This window comes from Nannobrachium achirus (genome assembly GCF_963921795.1).
Source record: "Nannobrachium achirus genome assembly, chromosome: 17".
NCBI classification, from domain to species: Eukaryota; Metazoa; Chordata; class Actinopteri; order Myctophiformes; family Myctophidae; genus Nannobrachium; species Nannobrachium achirus.
The window spans coordinates 6,179,294-6,202,368 of record NC_137824.1 but is presented as its reverse complement, the minus strand read 5'-3'; the positions used below and the strand labels follow the sequence as shown (position 1 = coordinate 6,202,368).

The following is a 23,075-nucleotide window of genomic DNA, read 5'->3' as shown; positions in this document are numbered from 1 at the left end:
TGAATTAAAAACAAAGCTGACATATGGTAGGATACAAATACATAAAAGTTAAGAGAATTAGGGATTAAAAGCTAGTCTATAAAAATGAGTTTTAAGGAGGGATTTAAAGCGGGGGACGGACTCAGCGAGGCGAATCTCAGGGGGCAGGGCATTCCAAAGGGAAGGGGCTCTAAAAACAAAGGCCATATGTCCTTTGGTGTTATATTGACCTGTAGGAGGGTTGAGAAGTGCTTTATTGGCAGATCTTAGTGAACGTGAGGGCACATAATTAGTAATTAGATCTGAAATATAGGTGGGGGTAAGGCCCATCCTGGCCTTACATGTAATTAGGAGGATTTTAAAGTTAATTCTGAACTCAACTGGGAGCCAATGAAGAGATGCTAGGATGGGTGTGATGTGATCATATTTTCTGGTACCGGTTAATAGACGGGCTGCTGCATTTTGAACCAATTGGAGACTATGGATGGATTTTTTTGAAAGACATGTATACAATGAGTTACAGTAATCTAGACGAGAGAATATGAAGGCATGGACTACTTTTGACAGATCGGAAGGGGTTAGGAATGATTTGATTTGTGAAATATTTCTTATGTGATAGAATGATGATTGAATGACCTTTTTTATATGTTGTTGAAAGCTGAGGTCTGGGTCGAAAATTACACCAAGGTTTCTAACTGTGGGTTTAAGGTTGGGAATCAATGGGCCAAGGTTAAGTTCGATCTGGGCTCTGGCGAGGGGGGGGGCCGAACACCAAAACTTCTGATTTATTTTCATTTAATTGAAGGAAATTGTTGTGCATCCAGTTTTTTATATCAGTTATGTAGTTATGGAGGGTGGCTAGTCTGTCTGTATTGTCTGGGGTTAATGGTAAGTAAAGTTGAGTGTCGTCTGCGTAACAATGAAATTGAATGTTATGGCTACGGATTATATCACCTAGTGGGAGCATATACTGAGAAAAAAGGATAGGGCCGAGGATCGAGCCCTGGGGGACACCACAGTGTAAGGGGGCTACGGATGATGATGCATCACCGATAGCGACGGAAAAACATCTACCACTTAAATATGATGTAAACCATTTGAGGGCCACACCAGAAATGCCCACAACAGTCTCCAGTCGACTGATGAGGACCGCATGGTCGATGGTATCGAACGCGGCCATTAGGTCGAGCAGGACCTAGATGGAGCAACTGCCAGAACCGGTGGATAACAGCAGATCATTGGACACCTTTAGGAGCGCTGTTTCCGTGCTATGCATGGAGCGAAAACCTGACTGGAACTTTTCAAAAATTGAGTTTGCACTCAGGTGGGTTATTAACTGATTAAAAACTGTCTTTTCAAGAACATTCGATAAAAAGGGTAGTTTTGAGATAGGCCTGTAGTTGTTTGTAGCGGATGAATCTAGGTTTGGTTTTTTAAGCAGGGGGGTGACTATGGCAGTTTTAAAGAAGGCAGGAACAGTACCGGAAACCAGGGAGCTATTGATTAGTGAAAGAATATGGGGACCAACAGAGGGCAGTATTTCCTTTAAAAGTTGAGTGGGTACAATGTCTAATTTACAGGAGGTGGACTTCATAAGGGAGATGGTTTTAATAAGTGTTTCTATGGATACAATTACAAAGGAGGAGAAGGAGCTGATGGGGGGATCAAGAGAGTTGGGGGTAACTGTAGGGGATTGGATATTGGCCATCTGTGTTCTGATGGAATAAATCTTTTCAGTGAAAAAGGTTAAAAATGTCTCACAGTGCTCAGAAGAAGCAGGCATGTCGAGGTTTTGGGGAGCACCAACCACACGCTCTATAGTTTTAAACAAAATTTTGGGATTTTGATTACTTCTCATCAAGAAAACTGGCTCGGGGGAGTCAAGTATCTTTTCGGAACGTATCTTTTCGGAACGATGATAACAGGTTTTCTGCTGATTGGCACGAGCATTGCCCTGGATTATCGGAAGATTTGCAAGACGGCAGCAATCCAAGGAGCCAACAAGCTGCCTGCCATGCTAATTGAAATTGGTAGGGCTGTGGGTACTCTGAACGGGGCGATCAATGAACTGAGAGGGCCGTGTGCCCGGACTGATGCGAACACTGATCGCTGAGCTGAGGCTTTACGGAGATAACAACATGGAGATTGATCGTAAACTTTGATGGAGAGAATCACTGCCCTATACAGAGGACCAGGAAACGGACATTAGAGTGAATACTCTATTCTATTTCACTCGCTCTAAAACAAGCTGAATTCAACGGATTGGACCCCCCCCCCCCCCATCCCGCAAGGTTCCCATTGACACTGTGAAGAAAGCCTATCCCCCCCACACCCCCTCATGCTTCCCACCCTCCCACCCTCAAACACCTGTTGTTGTGTCTTCTGGACTGTCTGCTATCTGGAAGCCTCTACACAGACTCACGCTAACACAAACATGACTCCCAGACGTACACGCATGCACACACACAACCATACACCCGCCTTTCAACCCCCCCCCCCCCCCCCCACGTTTTGTCAGGGCCCCTTTTTTTCCCTTCTCCCACGCAGTTCCTCCCAAACCTGGAGGCGCAGTATGGAAGCAGAGTTTTTTATCGCCCAAAATTCCTGCAAACCCCCCCCCCCTCACCCCCACGCAAAGCTTGCACCCCCCTCTCTCACAACTCTTTTCTTTTCATGCAAGTGAAATTTTGGTGCGCTGGTACAGGGGCTGCACCGCGACTCAGCGTGTCACGTATGCCTTGATGTGTTACAAATGTTTGTATATATGTTTTGAATACATGACTGCTGTGTCGTAAGACAAATTTCAGTGTGAACTGACAATAAAGTACTATATCATATCATATCATCATATCATTAAGGTGATTATTGGAAATCAAAGTTGAAAAATATTTTGCTCTTGCATCTTTTACAGAAGCGTTATAATTTCGCATGAGGTCTTTGAGCAATTCGTTAAAAACAGTTAATTTGGAGGATTTCCATTTTCTTTCTATTTTCCTTAACTCTCTTTTAAGAGCTCTGGTGTGGTCATTTAGCCACGGTGAAGCTTTGTTGGTCAGTTTAATCCTGGTTTTTAGGGGGGCCACAAGGTCTAAAGTTACCTGGCAGGTCTTATTAAAATAGGTAAGCTGATCGTGGATGGAGAGGTGAGGAGCTGGGGAAGTTACAGTAGAATCAAAAACAGTGGTAAATTTGCTGGCAGTTAAGGGAGTCAAGATGCGTGAGCAAATGGAAATGGGTGTTTTAATGGGAGGAGGAGCAGTCAGTAGACTGAAAACAACGCTTTTGTGATCGGATAACTTAAAATCAAAGGTTTCTAATTCAGAAATGTTTACACCTGAGGACAGGACTAAATCAAGTATGTGACCTTTGTCATGAGTTGAACCAGTGGCATGGAGAACAAAATCAAAAGAATCAATAATATTCCGGAATTCCTTGGCTAACGGATTATTAGGACAGCAAACATGGACGTTGAAGTCGCCAAGAAGGGATATTTTGCTGTATTTTGCCATGGCTATAGATAGTAATTCGGAAAATTCAGGGATAAAGGAACCATTATGTTTTGGGGGACGGTATACTGCAATAAACAGAGTGGGATGTTGTTTGTTAATGGTGAAGGCCAAGTATTCAAAAGATGAAAAATCACCAAACAGGATGGGAGAACAAATATAATCAACTTTAAAAATTACAGCTAAACCACCACCAGTACGGGCTGAGAGCCTGGGTTTTTGTAAATAAGAATAGGTGGGGGGGGAGGCTGCGTTGAGGAGAGCAAAGTCATCACTTTTCAGCCATGTTTCAGTAAGGATAAGGATATCAATATGTTTAGATATGATAAAATCATTACAGAGATTTGATTTATTGTTGAGTGATCTTATATTTAACAAAGCCATTTTTATTTTTATTTGACTGCCAGATAAAATAGGGCTAGGGGGAATAATGCTAGGTTGTAGTGGAATTGAAATTAAATTCAGGGGTGTAACAGAACAAGTTCTATGTTGAAAATAGTGTCTATCAGAAATTATAGTGGGAATATAATAGGTGGTGGGTGTTGTGAGTCCATCAGGCCACCAGGGGGAGATGGCGTTATTATGGGTAAAACTAGTTGTTTGCTGCTCTATGGTTTGCTGTGAACCGGAATGAAATGGAGAGTTACTATCTGCAGTGTAAACAAAGTGAACGTGGTTAGATGAGATGGATGCGTTGGATGCTGGAATAAACAGTCATTCACGTGGTTGCGATTGAGCAGCCACAGCGCGACGTAGATTATGTGAAAGCATTTGTGTACCATGTTTACTAGGATGCAGGCCGTCTGGCATAAAAAAAGAGGGACGGGACCAAAATAATAAGAAATTAGCAACGTAGCTGATATTATGGGAGTGCGTGTGACATACGGACTGAAGCCAATAATGCAGCGACAGTAAACGACTAAAGGGCCATTTATAGTTACGTATGGTTGATTTTGTGTACGTTTGGGGGCGAGACAGTACGTACGGTAATTGCGTTGACATTCATACTGACCGTATGGTCTCTGTGTACAGGGTTCAATAAAGCCTATATGTACATACTATATCCACTAGATGGCACCCACATGCATCTTCCCAATGAGCAAATGCAACATGCTACATACATAGCACCTACATTGTTGACAGAGAGGTTTATAGACACCCTTGGAGGATACACTCGGATTGAACGACACTAACCATCGGCGCTAGTCACTGTGCTGTCCGGGTATAATATAAAAAGGACTGGAGAATGGATGAGCATGGACACATGCCGTTGCAAACGCCTAGAGCGCGATCTCAATGGGGGCGCCGCCGAGCCACGGTACGGTAGCCACCCAAACCGACCCAAAACCGACTAAAAACACCCCGTGCACGGGAGTGGAGAGAGACGCATTTGAGAGAGCTCAGCTGGTAGAGAGCGCTGATTAGGCTGACATGCGGGTCTGCGTCCTGGCCTGTTCACTGTTCAGCGTGTATTTGTGATTTTTTTGTTAGTTTTTTTACTTCCTCCAACGAAATGGATACAAGAAAAAAAGACGAAACATTTCTCCCTCTACTGCCCCCACGGTTGACACAAGTTCGCCACGGGTAGTTCATGTGTACGTACGTTTTTAGCGCTTTTTATCCGTCGGGTTGAGTGTTGTCCGTAAGGTTACGGAGACAATCAATTACGTCCGGACGGCCGGAGGAACCGGATTAAATCACTCTCCCCCTCCGTCTCTTGTGTATTCCTGCGGAGTTTATGTATTACTATGCATGGTACTTAAGCTGTACGTTTCCGTGGGGCATGGTGGGCAGAGGACCGCTGATGTAGACGGTCATCCCACAGCCACTTAGGAGATCAAGGAGGCATTTAAAGCTCGCCCTTGAAATTTCAGAAAACCTGTCGTTGGCTCCAGAGTGGATAACAAGTTTTGTTATGGACAACGGGAGCGCGGCGAGGATTCCAGGGACCTTTTCTAACAGAAGAGCTGTCGTTACTCCAGGAAAACAATGCACTATTGCGCCAGGAAAACGGACATGTTTTATTATACTGTCCCCAATGATAGCTATAGAGGGACCACTGTGGGACAATGGACTGGACACAGTAGGGGGGGATTTGGATGGAGTATTGCTGGTCTGTGTAATGGGGGTTTGCTTTGCCTGTGGCTTGATGGGACCTGAACGGCGTTGGACAGCCGCTTTCAATATTTTGCGGCGGTCGGATCTCTGGACAGAGGGAGCCAGCTTCGGCTTGCCAGCGCACGTCGGGAGGGTAGCATGGACCATGGCTGTGGGGCTGGGTGACGACAAACCACCCTGTGATGGACCATGGATACTGAGCGGAGGGAAATTTAAATTGTCCAAAACAAGGAATCTATTGCTTGTAGTGAGTGGGGAGGGTTGGGGTGGAGTGAATCTTCGGGATTTTCGATTGTGTCTGGTGCGAGAACTGTCAATCCAGGGGAGCGGAGTGGAACTGGACGAGGGTCCCAGCTTGGGCCTGGCATCCTCGGAGTCCCAGCGGACAGAGTCATCCAACCCTGGGGCAGATGCAGCGGGTTTGGCCGTGACGGGGGCAGCTGGAGGCACCCAGCCCTCCACGGCGGGGACGGTCAAGTCCAGGTCCCTCCTTGTGACAGGGATATACGGGGCCGGGCTCCTCGCTACGGCGGGGACAGTCACGTCCAGATCACCGTCCGTAGGAAGGCATGCTACATGGGGACCAGTGGATATCTCGGCGTCGGGTGACGGGGGGGCGAGGAATGCAGCGGCGGCGGAGTCAAGGAACATCTCGGCGTCCTTGATCTGGGAAAGCAGGGAGAGTCGTCCTTCCAGGTCGGACACCTTCTGCGTTAGGTGAAGACAACTGTTGCAGCCGGATGGTGAGGTAAGTGCCGACATGGTGGTGGTGGTAGCAACAAAGGCCCAAAGACTGGGCCTGTTGAGTTGGAACAGCGTTCAGTATGTGCGTTTAGAGGTGATTCATCATGGGTTGATGTTCCATAGCCTGTAGGCTAGGGCTGCTTTGCTGTCACTGCTATGCTGTCACTGTGCTGTCACTACAATTCTCAAGTGTCCAGAATTGCTTAAAAAACAAAACAAAAAAAAAAAGCTAAAAGCCAGAGCAGGCAGTTAAAAGCCAATGATACTTGCTTAAAATCATAAAATGTTAAAAGCTAGAGCAGTCATTTAAGACCCAATTTGTTTGGACACAGCTAGCTGCTGCTCTGCTGCTTGCTGCTGCTCTGCTGCTTGCTGCTGCTCTGCTGCTTGCTTGCACTACACAGCATGTCTACACTCATGTCATCAACATGGATCAGGAAGATTTGAGAAAAACTAGTTTTTGCCCTATTTGTGGAGATAAGCCACCTACGGTCGCTTATCTCCCGATTAGGGAGTCTTACTGGTCGTATGTGTCGCAGTGAGCTTGTAGAGTGGCTATTTTCCTCAACAGTTTTGCGTTGTGAGGTTTTTCTGCACTGCTAAATAAGTCCCAGTCAGAAGACTCTGTTCCTGACTGCTTTAAATGTTCAAATTGACTGAACTAATCTTCTCTCCACAGCTCCACAACAACCAGCCCTACCAGATGTAAGTTCCATTCCACCACAAGGAGTCCTTCGCCTGCTTCCAGATACCAGCTCTGTTACTAAACCCATCACTAGCATCCTGTGGAAACATGGACCCAATAAAGCAGCAGAATGGGATCTGGTTCTTGGTCCTGTTGTGGATTACTACGGGACATGTAAAAACCGTGCAGAAATGGATAAAGAAACTGGACAGTTGGTCATCAACAATATGACCATAGAAGACAGCGGAGAATACTCTGTGCACATCAACGGTCGACTGCTGAGCAAGACTTACACAGTTAAACTGATGAGTGAGTATGAACTGTGTCCTGTGAAGGCCATGTGTCATCATGGGTCTATCATAATATACAATGTTTTTCTGTCCTCAGAAATGTTCATTTGAATTGAAGTTTTGGTTAGTAGAGTATCACAACTGGCTCAGGCCATGACAAACATTGGGGAGAGGAGACAATGTAAAAAAGCATTTCCCCTATTGAGTGAAAGATTAGCTATTTCTAGAAGAAATAAAATATTTAAGGTGTTTCAATTTTAAATTGTAGTTATAGAGGACAATTATAATGTACTAGACCTTACCCGTTTGAAGATATGTGCTCCAATATATGTGCAGAGTGTGGGTTATGGAGAAATTAACTGTAACTGGTGCGTGTGTGAGAATATGTGGGAGCATCATAATGTAAGGAGCAACCCATGGAGGAGTGTATATTTTTTGATGGATACAAATAATTTAACAGCTAAATTAGGTGAATAGAAGTATGGGGATGTATGCGCTTGCCATACCCGTCGGAAGATAAGACACACATCAAATGCACCCGGTGCATTAGTGACCCGTGCATGCAGGCAAACCACATATATGAGAGAGAGAGAGAGAGAGAGAGAGAGAGAGAGAGAGAGAGAGAGACACTGCAACATTCCTAACTGTGTGTGTTAGCCTGATACTTCAGTCCGCACATCACCACCCCCTGTTGGTGGGTGGTTTGTAGTGGAAAAGCATTTACTGACTGACTGACTGACTGACTGACCTCCTACTGACTGACCTCCCTAATTATATGATAGATTAAGGCATATTTGTCGTATTAGCCAGGGATCCCTTTAACAACAAACATAATGACAAAGGATCATATGAGGTGTGTAGTCAGTAGTCAGTGGTGTAAATGTGGATGAGTGAAGCATGGTGTAGAGCAGGGTGTTGGTTGAAAAGTAAAGCTAAACAGAATAAGCTATACTGGTATGGAACATCAAGCGGGGGACCGAGAGAAAGACAGCCGCTGATCGACAGATCTCTCTCTCTCTCTCTCCATCTCTCCCTTTCTCTCTCACTCACATACACACAGCGCGCAGACACACTTTTCATACCGTCCATCCGTCCATTAGGTTGTATCATGATTAGGATGGGAATTACAACTCAATGGTAGCGTGTTTGTTTTATATCAGCAGAAATAGTCGCTACCAGTCACAAGACTGGGAACAGCACACGAGTGACACGACACATCTCGCTTTGCTCTTGCAAACCAAAGTACACACCCAGAAGCCTGATCTACAAGCCCTACAAGCCCTACAACGTGGCGCGGAGGGACACGTTTTGGGAGATCTATTGTTCGGTGTGCATATGACTAATCATAAATCAGGTGTTGACTAGTTTAGCAGTGGAGAGGGGGGAAAGTCAGAGTTGAACAGATCATGGATGGACATGAAACGTGTCAAAGTGAACTCATGTTATCATCAAAATGGGACAGAAATTCCATATTGAAGAGTTTTTTTTTGTTTGTTTGTTTTATTGCGCGAGGCGAGGCAATGGTGTTGAGTGGATAAAGTGAATGTAAATGTGTTTGTGTGTGCGTGTGTGTGTGTGTTGCAAGGCGAATCTCTCAGAACAGCCCCTGTGACATTTTGTATTCATATTATTTATTATTGCTGTGTTCGAGCCCGACTCAATCGGGATAGAATCCTGTAGTGTGCGGAGTCCACGACTTTTCAAAACGGCTAGTGTGAGCGTGTTTAGATTGTCTGGTCAGATAATCTTAAACAATTATCCTGTACTGTTTAATGCTACCCGATGTCATTATGCCCGATGATCTGTGGTTAGGCACACCCCTAACCACCTGTTCAAAATGTGAATCCCTCTAGAACAGTGGTGTCCAGTCTGGCCTGTGTGATGATTTGTAAAAACATACAACCTTTAATGATGCCACTAACTGCCCTGCACCATAACCTTTACCTGAGGAAGATCACACAGCCAACATGTGTTTTGTTTTAACTGCAGTCTGGAGACAACATCAGCACTAAGTTATATTCATTGTGTTTGCTCAACAGAGAAAGTTCCAAAGCCAGTGGTCACCAAGTTACCTTGTGATTCTGACTCCACCAGCTGTGAAGTTGTCTGTGTCTTTCTTGAGGACGTCACAGAGTCAGGTTCGGTCACCTATCGCTGGAAGAAAGATGAAGGGGAATGGATGGAGTCTGACTCTGGACCAAACTCTAATCGGCTGATTGTCACCAAGGATGAAGATGGGAAAGTTAAAACATTAACCTGTGGAGTGAAGAACGAGTTCAGCATGGAGGGAAGTCATCCTCAACTCAACCTGCTTTATGAAGGTATGTAGTTTACTACACCATGTGAACACATTGAATCACTGTTACAGTCTTTATCATGAAGGTATGTAGTTTACTACATCGTGTGAACACATTGAATCACTGTTACAGTCTTTATCATGAAGGTATGCAGTTTACTACATCATGTGAACACATTGAATCACTGTTACAGTCTTTATCATGAAGGTATGTAGTTTACTACATCATGTCAACGCATAGGCATGCTGTAAGGAATCACCTCCGCCCCTTGAGGCGTGCCTTAACCTGTCCTAGCCCAGAGATTAATGTGAATATTAATATTAACATGGCTCTTTTTAACACTTATGTTGCAATGATTTTTTCCGGCCAATGTCCCGCGTTGCCATGGTTACCATAGACTTCCATGTAATTGTGCAATTGTGTAAAAAGTGCACGCGCATGCCTAGATGATGCACCACGTGTGTGCAGGCTGTTCACAGCTTTCAAACAAAAAAATCCGCTTGGAAATCCGTTCAGGCATTCATGATTTATGAGCCATTATGTTTTCTTCAGATGTAAACAAACATGGCTGCCATGTTTGAAAGAATGGGTTCGTATGGGGGTTAAACATGCAATTTCGCGATCGCGATCATGCCTAACACATTTCTGGAGGTCCAAAAAAAAATTTTGAAAAAAAAAAAAATTGAAAAAACTAAAAAAATATTTTTTTTTCAAAAACGGCCCAAACTCTGGAAACTCGGGGTTGGCACAGCACTAGTACCAATACAAACTCGGGAAACTCTGGGTTGGCACCAGATGTGTTAACATCCGTGCCGTCCGTAACAAGCCTGCCTCTGTTCGTGACATTATTTGTGATGAGAAACTTGACATCATCCTATTAACAGAGACCTGGTTGGGCTCTGAAGAAGCCATGCTCATGGCTCCAGCTTGCCCTCCAAAATTTAAATTTATTTGCTCAGGACGTGAGGGTATGACAGGAGGTGGTCTGGCGATGATTTTTAAAGACACTTTAAATTTCAAGCCTCTCTCTCTGGGAACATTTTTATCTTTTGAATACCAGGCCACCCTTCTGGAGAATCTCCCATCTTTAATAATGGTTACTGTTTATCGCCCTCCGAGGAATAGCAAAATACTATTTTTAACAGAAATATCTGAACTTTTGTCCATTTGCTCCATCAATTACAACATGATTGTGATTTCAGGAGACATAAATTTGCATATTGACAATAGCTCAGACACAGTGGCCATGGACTTTTTAGAGATCCTACACTCTTTTGATCTCAATCAACATGTCACCAGCCCTACTCATAAACTTGGCCACACCCTCGATTTAGTAATCACCAAAGGTATTAATGTCGCCTTGAACAGGGTTGTTGATAGACCCGAGCTCTCAGACCATTTTGTAGTGTTTTTTACTATGACTGTCCCAGGAATGGAGAAATGCAACACATAATCCATTATTAGAAAACACTTTTTCTCTCCATCCGCTGCTAATGATTTTAATTTTCACCTTTCTAATGCACCCTCCCTACCTATTGCTCTAGCAGTCAACGACCGGGTACAACTTTTTAATGCCAAACTAGAATCAGCCCTAGATAAAGTAGCCCCTATTAAAGCTAAAAAGAAAAACACCTCCAAAAAAACACCCTGGATCAATGAGCATGTGCACTCACTAAAGAAAGAATGCCGCAGAAATGAGCGACTTTTTAGAAAGAGCAACCTCACTATCCACCAAGAGAGCCTTAGGAAGTCAACTTCTGACTACAACAGAGCCTTACGTTTGGCTAGACAATCTTATTTCTCAAACATTATAAATGAGAACAAGAGAAACCCCAGAGTGTTATTTTCCACTGTTGATCGTCTATTAAACCCGCCTCAGTCCCACAGGCTGTCACTCCCAGCTTCTACAGCTAGATGTGACGAGTTTGCCTCATTTTTTGACGACAAAATATCCAATATTCGTGCTGGTATTAGAGGTGACACTGCCACCTCAATTACTCCGACAGCGATTGTGTCAAATGTAGCTCACTCTAGAGGAAGCCTCAACTCGTTCTCTGCTGTCAACGAACAAGAGCTTAGAAATATAATATCAAAAATGAATTATTCGTCCTGTTCACTGGACGTCATTCCCACCCCCTTCCTTAAAGAGGTTCTGGATAGTGTAATGAATGACATCCTGGAAATTGTCAACAGTTCCTTAGACTCAGGTGTCTTCCCAACCTCACTAAAAACAGCAGAAGTCAGGCCCCTAATCAAGAAACACAACCTCGATCCCTCTGTGTTAAACAATTATCGACCTATATCGAATTTGCCCTTTCTGGGCAAAATCATTGAAAAGGTTATTTGCCATCAATTGGAAGTCTATCTTCAGCTAAATAAGATTCACAATAAATTTCAGTCTGGTTTCAGGAAGGGCCACAGCACCGAAACAGCGCTTGTGAAAGTGGTTAATGACCTCAGGCTGGCCTCCGCCAAGAAAAATGTATCGGTTCTTTTATTGCTGGACCAATCAGCTGCTTTTGACACTCTAGATCACCTTATTTTATTAAAACGTCTAGAACACTCCATAGGTCTGTCAGGTACGGCCTTGTCCTGGTTTCAATCTTATATTCATGACAGATCTTATTTTGTCAAATTAGATGAATTTGTCTCCGACAAACACACCATCTCTTCCGGCATTCCGCAGGGTTCAATCCTCGGCCCTTTATTGTTCTCCCTATATGTGCAACCACTGGGCGATATTATTGCCAATCATGGTGTTAATTACCATTTTTATGCTGACGACACTCAGATGTACATCTCTGTAGCCCCAGATGACCCGAATGCCCTTGAACCTTTGCTGTCCTGTCTGTCCAGCATCACATGCTGGATGTCTGCGAACTTCCTCAAATTAAATGAGGACAAGACTGAGGTTCTCATTGTTGGATCTAGTGATCAGAGGGAATCAATAACGGGTAGACTTACAAACCTGGCTGTAAACAGCAAAAACACAGTAAAGAACCTTGGGGTTGTCATTGATTCTGAACTGAGTTTTAATACACACATCAGTCACGTAGCCAAGACTGCTTTTTTCCATCTTAGGAATATCGCCCGAATTAGAGCTTTTCTGTCACTGGATGACGCAAAAACATTAATCCATGCCTTTGTCTTTTCTAGACTCGATTACAACGCCCTTTTTTCTGGCTTGCCAAAAAAAACAACAGACAGACTACAAGTCATCCAGAATGCGGCTGCCCGAGTATTAACACGAACTAAGATGAGGGAGCATATAAGTCCAGTTTTGGCATCGCTACACTGGCTCCCGGTTGCCTTTAGAATAGATTTTAAAATTATTTTGCTTGTTTTTAAAGCCCTTAATGGCTTGGCACCTTCCTATCTGGATGACTGTCTGAATAGATATGTTCCTGGCCGTCCCCTTAGGTCCGCTACTGCTGACCTACTTGAGATTCCTAGCATGGAAATGAAAATTAGGCAGTCTACCTCGGTGGACAGCTTTAAGTCCCAACTCAAGACTTATTTATTTTCTATTGCTTTTAGATAATCGTACCCTAGCCTAACTGTCTTTGCCTGGTACTACTCTATTGTTATTGCTACTATCTTCTATGTTAATGTTTTATTTACTTTTGTTTTGCTGTATTGTAATTATTGCTGTTTTGTTTTTTATATTTTGTTGTGTGAAGCACTCTGGGCTGCATTTTTGTATGAAGGGTGCTATACAAATAAAGTTTCATTCATTCATTGAATCACTGTGTTACAGTCTTTATCATGAAGGTATGTAGTTTACTACATCATGTGAACACATTGAATCACTGTTACGGTCTTTATCATGAAGGTATGTAGTTTACTACATCATGTGAATGCATTGAATCACTGTGTTACAGTCTGCAGTGTTGACCTTTTGACATATTTAGGTTATTAACATAAATCATTAAACCTCTCCTCAGGACCTCCACCCAAACCTACACCCACGGGAGGCATTGTTGCTGGTGTTCTCGTTGTTGTCATCCTTGCAGTTGGTGTGGTGCTGGGGGTGAAATATCCTGGTAAGTTTCTCATCATATTTTAAGTTCCACATAACATACAACATGCTTACTGAGTTACTGCTCAGCAATGACAAGCAATTAACGGTTTAACCCAATCCTCATAACTTGAAGGGGTTTGGCAGTTAATCCTAATTATTAGGGGTGTATTGATACTTTTGAACAACGATTTGATACGCATCACGATACATGGTTGACGATACGGTACATGGACGATATTGTGCTCACGTGGGTGCTCACGAGGAGACCTGTAGTGATTGTTTTTTTTTTTTTAATCAAAGCACCTCCCACCACCCTCCCTTCCAGAAATCGCCCACAATAGGGCACAGTTTCAGACTACTGCGTGAGTTGAGTCTGAGATCAGGCTATGATATTGGTTCAGTCATGGTGATACGATTTGATTCAATGATTTAAAATCGATATAGTAACTATTTAGCAAAGACATTAAATATGTTTAAACAGTGTCAATAGAGCAGTTTTTAAGGGAAAAAAATCTATCATTATGGATATAAATAAGTAAACACGTGATTCTTTATTATTTTACAACACATGGACAGACCCACACCTTGACATGAACTCAGAGATTACCCACATTTATCGATAGACCAAAAGTAACTTTATGGAATGGAAAAGTAATTAAACCCCTCTTTTTAATTTCCCCTCTTAAAATTGCTAAATACAAGTGTTATGCCCCAGTCTAGGGGTCCTGAGACACAACATGAAATTAACCCTTGTCTTCCCCAGCTCCCAAGTAGCCACACCAACAACGGGTTATAAATGCAACATAAAGTGCGGTTTATTTACAAAGTGGTAATAACAAACTGGAACGGTTAATAGAAGTGAAACATAATACATAGGGGTCTATGAATAAGTAGAACTAATGAAAACCTAACGAATAACTTAAAAACTCAGTAGTAACTGAAGAATCACTTAGGAATAACTGCAGGATAACTCAAGACTCAAATCAAAAGAAAACTCACTCAAAAGAAAATCACTTGCCTACCAAAAGAACAAACAGTATCTTACCTCCTTAACATAAACATTATTCAAAGGCTCAAAGCAACTCAACTCAACTTAACCCATAACTCATATCAACTCATAAGAAAACATAAGGACATGTTGGGGGCCAGTTGGGAGAGGAGGAGGACAAGGTCTGCTCCCCTGCGTGGCTGGCCGAGGTCTGCTGCTCCTTTTATCCCCAACCTCCACCCTTGTCAGCCAGTCAGCAGACAGAACTCCAGGAACGCTTCCCCACCAATCCCAGCCATCCTGGTCGTTTCCCCACCAATCAGCTGCTGGGAGCGACACACCTGTTTTTTACATGCTCTCACACACTCACTCTGTCTGGGAGTGATACCCCTGTTTTGCATACACTCCCAGACACTCTCAGCTCTGTCATACAGTACACCACACCACACTAGGACCAAAGCAATACAGTACCTACAGTAGTTCTACAACTACGACCCCAGTCGTAACAACAAGGCAGAACTATTTAGTTTCTATACAATCGATTATTTGCATTGCAAAAGGATTTGATACTGATTATTTACATTGTAAAACGATACGATACGATATACAGAGCCAAACCGTACAACATTTGCTTTAGTAGATCATTGCAAACTAAAAACGATTTTTCGATTCAGTTACTATATCGTTACACCCCTACTAATTATCATAAGTAGACTCCCCACATATCCTAATTTGCATATATTACCACAAGGAGCCACCCTTCAATCTCCATTTAAGGAACCACTTCATGGCACTGACTGCAGTCACACCTGCGTGTGATTGCTGCACACAGAAATCACAGGAAATCACACACAGAAATAAAGTTGAGAGAATTAAGTCAAGAATACCTAAACTAAAGTCTAAATATGGTGGAACACCAGACTCCAAACTAAGAAAAATATATATCAACACTTCAGTAAAAGTACTTCTGAAGTGAACAGAAATGTATTTTTATTTAATGAATGTTATTATTATTATTATTACCCTTATTATTATTATTATTACTTATTTGACATTAATCAACAAATCACCACTACACGATAGACATCAATGTAAATGTGCTGAAATTAGCATGTTATTGATATTTCATGTTCAGGAGTAGCGTTAGTAGTAGATATGGAACATGTTACTGAAAGCTGGTGGGTGGGCAACGGGTAGCTGCTGGTGTATAATGGGGTGGAAGTAGGGGTGTGGTGGGTGATATGGTGGTGCAAGGGGTGGGTATAGACCGTTATCCTGAGCGCTTCCCTGTAGATGAAAACTGCACTACAACTGCGGTTCAAACAGCAGCCAGTGGTGGAGTAGAAGTAAAACTAGAAAAGAAAATTTCTACGAAATTTTAAGTTTGCCTGCAGCTCGCTAAGTCTGTGCAACCTTGTGTAGCGGTTGGTGTTAGCATTAGCGTTACATTTTTTAACATTAGCATTTTTTGCATAAGCTTTAACATTATGGTTCTTCATATGACACCACCCACATGTCTGTACGACAAACGGTTCACAAGATAAACGGTCACTTCCTGTTTGGAGAGGGGCAGTTCCTGTTTGGCGAAATAGGCCACAATTAAGGTTAAGGACTCTTAATCAAGTCATATGGCTCCACCCACGCGTCTGTACGACAAACGGTTCACAAGATAAAGGGTCACTTCCTGTTTGGTGAGGGACACTTCCTTTTTGGCGAAATAGGCCCCAATTAAGGTTAAGGACTCTTAATCAAGTCATTTGATGCCACCCACGCGTCTATACGACAAAAAATTCACGAGATATAGGTTCACTTCCTGTTTGGTGAGGGGCACTTACTGTTTGGCGAAATAGTCCCCAATTAAGGTTAAGGACTCTTAATCAAGTCATTTGACGCCACCCACGCGTATGTACGACAAACGGTTCACAAGAAAAAGGGTCACTTCCTGTTTGGTGAGGGGCACTTCCTGTTTGGCGAAATAGGCCCCAATTAAATTTAAGGATTCTTAATCAAGTCATTACACACCACCCACGCGTCTGCACGACAAACAGTTCACGAGATAAAGGGTCACTTCCTGTTTGGTGAGGGGCACTTCCTGTTTGGCGAAATAGGCCCCAATTAAGGTTAAGGACTCTTAATCTTGTCATTTGACGCAACCCGCGCGTCTGTACGACAAACGGTTCACGAGATCAAGGATCACTTCCTGTTTGGTGAGGGGCACTTCCTGTTTGGTGAAATAGGCCCCAATTAAGGCTAAGGACTCTTAATCTTGTCATTTGACGCAACCCGCGCGTCTGTACGACAAACGGTTCACAAGATCAAGGGTCACTTCCTGTTTGGTGAGGGGCACTTCCTGTTTGGTGAAATAGGCCCCAATTAAGGTTAAGGACTCTTAATCTTGTCATTTGACGCATCCCGCGCGTCTGTACGACAAACGGTTCACAAGATCAAGCGTCACTTCCTGTTTGGTGAGGGGCACTTCCTGTTTGGCGAAATAGGCCCCAATTAAGGTTAAGGACTCTTAATCAAGTCATTTGATGCCATCTATATGGAAGTTTTTATTGGACTTTATTTTTTCGTAAGATTTTTCAGTGTATTCGTAAGGTTTTTCAGTCTACTCGTGCATTTTGTGTGTTTCGTCTTTGAAAATGAAACACTTCGCAAGAAATCACTAAGGTACACGTGCATATTGTGCTTTTCGTCTTCATAAATGAAACACTTCGCAGAAAAAAACGACCTCGCAAAAAGAAAAATAGCATTCGCAGAAAAAAATATAATCTTTGTACGTGTTTGCGTTAAAAAAATTTCTACGAAGCATGTCATTTAACTACGACGAATAAAGTCCCTTTTTTACCTCTCCTCTCGTCGTAATTACAACTTCGTACACAATCTCGTTGCCTTGTATAAAAAAGATACCTCGCAAGAAATCACGAGGCTACACGTGCATATTGTGCGTTTCGTCTTCGTAAATGAAACACTTTGCAGAAAAAAAACAACCTCGCAAAAAGAAAAATAGCATTCGCAGAAAAAAATATAATCTTTGTACGTGTTTGCGTTCAAATTTTTTCTACGAAGCATGCCATTTAACTACGACGAATAAAGTCCCTTTTTTACCTCTCCTCGTACACAATCTCCATGCCTTGTATAAAAATAATACCTCGCAAGAAATCAGAAGGTCACGTGCATATTGTGGTTTTCGTATTTGTAAAAAAACACTTTGCAGAAAAAAATCAACCAAAAAAATAATAACCTTTGTACGTATTTGTGGTTCATTTTTTACAACAGCATCCCCATTTTTTCTATGAAGCATGCAATTTATTTGCACACGACCACTGAAAAACACGAAGACGAAGTATTCATTGCTCACACGACCACTGAAAAACACGGAGACGAAGTATTCATTGCACACACGACCACTGAAAAACACGGAGACGAAGTATTCATTGCACACACCACCACTGAAAAACATGGAGACGAAGTGTTAATATTGTCCAATTGCAGTTATTTACACAATCCAGCAGGGGGCAACATTTCACCATTCCTTCATGACCATCCTATCCATATATTTAGCTAATTCCATCACCAGTCCTATGGAAGGAAAACGGGGCCAAATGTTTTCATCATTCATCCAAAAACAAATTGTGAAAAAATAAAAAATGAAGTGAAAAAATAAGATTTGAACCCGAAAAAAATAAAATTTGAACCTGAAAGTCTTGAATTTCGATTTTGAACTCGAAAAAAATTAAATAAATGTAACTTTGATTCGCTTTTTTAATACTTTTGATTTTTTTTTTTTTTTTCAATTTAATATATATTTCGATCTTGGAGTCCTTTTCTTCAGTTGTTTATTTATTTCAGATTCAGATCTTATTTTTACGGATTAATTTTTTATTTTTTTTTCGGTTTCAGATTTATTTTTTTCAGTTTCAGATCTTATTTTTACGAGTTCAACTTCAAAAGTTTCAGGTGCACTTTTGGCCCTGTTTTTCCATGGGGGCGGGGCCTCAACTGAGAGGGGCGTGGAATCATGAGTGACAGGCCTCCCGGAACCAGTTGTTGTCGCTTATTATAAGCGACTTAATTATTACCATTATTATTATTAATATTAATAGTAATTCTTCATCTCCAGAGGCGAGGGGCCGGCGGCCGACCGAGGGGCCTCTTGAGTCGGGGTCCGACCACCCGGGGACCCCCTGGAGCCCCGGGGACCCCCCGCGGACCCCCTGCTATCTAGTCCCATGTATTTTAAAAATGTTCGGCTCTACAATGGTTTCAATGGGAGGGCCGACATTTTTTGGGGAAATCCGGGAAATCCCCCTCCAGGGGGCCCAGGGACCCCCGCAAAATTATAGCGCCGCCTAGCGGCGGCGCGCCGTCACTGCAGCGCACATAAACCTCCATAACTCGGGCTAGGAGCGACCGTTTGAGACGGGACCGGTACCCACGCGTCCGGCTCTGGGCCGACGCCAAACAGGAAGTGCCTCTAGATCTCATGAACCGTTTGTCGTACAGACGCGCGGGTGGCGTCATATGACTTGATTAAGAGTCCTTGACCTTAATTGGTGCAACAGGAAGTGCCCTTCGCCAAACAGGAAGTGCCTCTATATCTCATGAACCGTTTGTCGTACAGACGCGTGGGTTGCGTCATATGACTTGATTAGGAGTCCTTGACCTTGGTTGGTGCAACAGGAAGTGCCCTTCGCCAAACAGGAAGTGCCTCTATATCTCATGCACCTTTTGTCGTACAGATGCGTGGGTGGCATCATATCACATGATTAAGATTCCTTAAAGGAGTAGTTCACCCTCAAAATGACTTTTTTTCTATTGATTACTCAGGCCATGGAGAGTAGAGTTCAATAATATTTTTTGGTTTTTGTCACATTCCTAAGACATAAATGTGATAACAATAAATTTACCCCCATTGATTCCGGATGGTGACCCGTTTCGAAACGGGTCACCATCCGGAATCAATGGGGGTAAATTTACTCGAATCAAAATTTTGTCTTAGGAATGTGACAAAAACCAAAAAATATTATTGAACTCATTTTGGGGGTGAACTACTCCTTTAACCTTAACTCATTGAGTGCCACCCCTTTCACCACTAGAGGGCGCCCAGTGGCCATAGAAAATCCCATAGAGATATGCTGGTATATGCAGAAGCCCTGCAGCCATGACTTGCCTGAACACTTTCCTTTGTGCATGTACAGGAAGAGGATGAAGTTAGCTTGAAGTTAGCTATTGGCTACCAAGCATTTTAGAAGCCTTATTTTCGTCAACTTAGCCATGATTAAACCTTGCACACCTCATGCATGGGAAAAAACAGAGAAGAATGAGCTCTAAAAAATCCAATGCAATCCTGGATTGCATTGAAGTGGATTTGTGCAGTTTGTTCACAGCTTTCAAACAAAAAAATCCGATTGGAAATCCGTTCAGGCATTCTTGAGATAATCGCCATTATGTTTTACATGTTATGTAAACAAACATGGCTGCCCTGTATGTTAGATGGGGTTGTATGGGGGTGGAACATGCAAAATCGCGATTGAAATCATGTTCACTAGATTTGATGGGGTCCAAAAAAAATTAAAAAAAAAAAAAAAAATCAATTTTTTTTTTTTTTTTTAATATCCTGAACATGTTCGGGATAGGCACTCTGGTATGCGATAATATATCCCGAACTAATTCGGGATAGGCACTCAATGAGTTAATTGGTGCTTCCTTCGCCAAACAGGAAGTACCCTCGCCAAACAGGAAGTGCCTCTATATCTCATGAACCGTTTGTCGTACAGACGCGGGGGTTGTGTCAAGACTTGATTAAGAGTCCTTAACCTTAATTGGTGCTTCCTTCGTCAAACAGGAAGTGCCCTTTGCCAAACAGGAAGTACCTCTATATCTCATGAACCGTTTGTCGTACACGTGTGGGTGGTGTCATATGACTTGATTAAGAGTCCTCCAGCAGTGATGACCCATCTCTACCCACGTCACAAGGGGCAGCAGCCAATCAGAAGAGGATGCAGGGCTAGTTAAACCAATTAAGCTGAAGGACTCGTAATCAAGTCATATGACACCACCCAAACGTGTATGACAAACGGTTCATGAGATATAGAGGTACTTCCTGTTTTGCAAAGGGCACTTCCTGTGTGGCGAAGGAAGCACCAATTAAGGTTAAGGACTCTTAATCAAGTCTTATGACACAACCCACGAATCTGCACGACAAACGGTTCATGAGATATAGAGGCACTGCCTGTTTGGCGAGGGTACTTCCTGTTTGGCGAAGGAAGCACCAATTAAGGTTAAGGACTCTTAATCATGTGATATGACGCCACCCACGCGTCTGTACGACAAACGGTTCATGAGATATAGAGGCACTTCCTGTTTGGCGAAGGGCACTTCCTGTTGCACCAATTAAGGTCAAGGACTCCTAATCAAATAATATGAGGCCACCCACGCGTCTGTACGACAAACGGTCCATGAGATATAGAGGCACTTCCTGTTTGGCGAATGGCACTTCCTGTTGCACCAACCAAGGTCAAGGACTCCTAATCAAGTCTTATGACGCAACCCACGCGTCTGTACGACAAACGGTTCATGAGATATAGAGGCACTTCCTGTTTGGCGAAGGGCACTTCCTGTTGCAACAATTAAGGTCAGGCGCAGTGGCACGGCCGGCTCCGGGGCCCCGAGCCGGACGCGTGGGTACCGGTCCCGTCTCGAACGGTCGCTCCTAGCCCGAGTTATGGAGGTTTATGTGCGCTGCAGTGACGGCGCGCCGCCGCTAGTCGGCGCTATAATTTTGCGGGGGTCCCTGGAGGGTGGCGGTGCGGTCAAAGTCCCGGATTTCCCCCCAAAAATGTCGGCCCTCCCATTGAAACCATTGTAGAGCCGAACATTTTCGGCTTTTAAAATACATGGGACTAGATAGCAGGGGGTCCGCGGGGGGTCCCCGGGGCTCCGGGGGGTCCCCGGGTGGTCGGACCCCGACTCCAGAGGCCCCTCGGTCGGCCGCCGGCCCCTCGCCTCTGGAGATGAAGAATTACTATTAATATTAATAATAATAATGGTAATAATAAAGTCGCTTATAATAAGCGGACATGGCAACAACTGGGTCCGGGAGGCCTGTCACTCATGATTCCACGCCCCTCTCAGTTGAGGCCCCGCCCCCATGGAAAAACAGGGCCAAAAGTGCACCTGAAACTTTTGAAGTTGAACTCGTAAAAATAAGATCTGAAACTGAAATAAATAAATAAAAAACAACTGAAGAAAAGGACTCCAAGATCGAAATATATATTAAAGTGAAATGAAAAAAGAAAAAAAAAAAGTATTCAAAAGTATTAAAAAAGCGAATCAAAGTTACATTTATTTTATTTTTTTCGAGTTCAAAATCGAAATTCAAGACTTTCAGGTTCAAATTTTATTTTTTTCGGGTTCAAATCTTATTTTTTCACAATTTTTTTTTGGATGAATGATGAAAATATTTGGCCTTGTTTTCCTTCCATAGGACTGGTGATGGAATTAGCTAAATATATGGATAGGATGGTCATGAAGGAATGGTGAAATGTTGCCCCCTGCTGGATTGTGTAAATAACTGCAATTGGACAATATTAACACTTCGTCTCCGTGTTTTTCAGTGGTCGTGTGTGCAATGAATACTTCGTCTCCGTGTTTTTCAGTGGTCGTGTGTGCAATGAATACTTCGTCTCCGTGTTTTTCAGTGGTCGTGTGAGCAATGAATACTTCGTCTTCGTGTTTTTCAGTGGTCGTGTGCAAATAAATTGCATGCTTCATAGAAAAAATGGGGATGCTGATGTAAAAAATGAACCACAAATACGTACAAAGGTTATTATTTTTTCCTGCGAATGCTATTTTTTTTTTGCAAGGTTGTTTTTTTTCTGCAAAGTGTTTTTTTTACAAATACGAAAACCACAATATGCACGTGACCTTCTGATTTCTTGCGAGGTATTATTTTTATACAAGGCATGGAGATTGTGTACGAAGTAGTAATTACAATATGAGGAGAGGTAAAAAAGGGACTTTATTCGTCGTAGTTAAATGGCATGCTTCGTAGAAAGAATTTGAACGCAAACACGTACAAAGATTATATTTTTTTCTGCGAATGCTATTTTTCTTTTTGCGAGGTTGTTTTTTTCTGCAAAGTGTTTCATTTACGAAGACGAAACGCACAATATGCACGTGTAGCCTCGTGATTTCTTGCGAGGTATCTTTTTTATACAAGGCAACGAGATTGTGTACGAAGTTGTAATTACGACGAGAGGAGAGGTAAAAAAGGGACTTTATTCGTCGTAGTTAAATGACATGCTTCGTAGAAAAAATTTGAACGCAAACACGTACAAAGATTATATTTTTTTCTGCGAATGCTATTTTTCTTTTTGCGAGGTCGTTTTTTTCTGCGAAGTGTTTCATTTATGAAGACGAAAAGCACAATATGCACGTGT

The 23,075-nt window shown here is 42.8% G+C and overlaps 1 protein-coding gene across 1 annotated transcript in view; it reads left to right on the top strand.

Annotated features, from left to right (window-relative positions):
- The window catches only part of LOC308301983 (putative serine/threonine-protein kinase irlB), a gene marked incomplete at its 3' end in the record, with an annotated part of 41,723 nt that overhangs the window by 6,592 nt on the left and 12,056 nt on the right, over positions 1–23,075 (top strand). The window contains exons 2-4 of the mRNA XM_080746128.1: positions 7,027–7,341; positions 9,362–9,643; positions 13,564–13,662. Of these exons, the coding sequence (XP_080602254.1) occupies positions 7,224–7,341; positions 9,362–9,643; positions 13,564–13,662 (499 nt within the window). The 5' untranslated portion in view covers positions 7,027–7,223. The remainder of the gene's footprint in view (positions 1–7,026; positions 7,342–9,361; positions 9,644–13,563; positions 13,663–23,075) is intronic.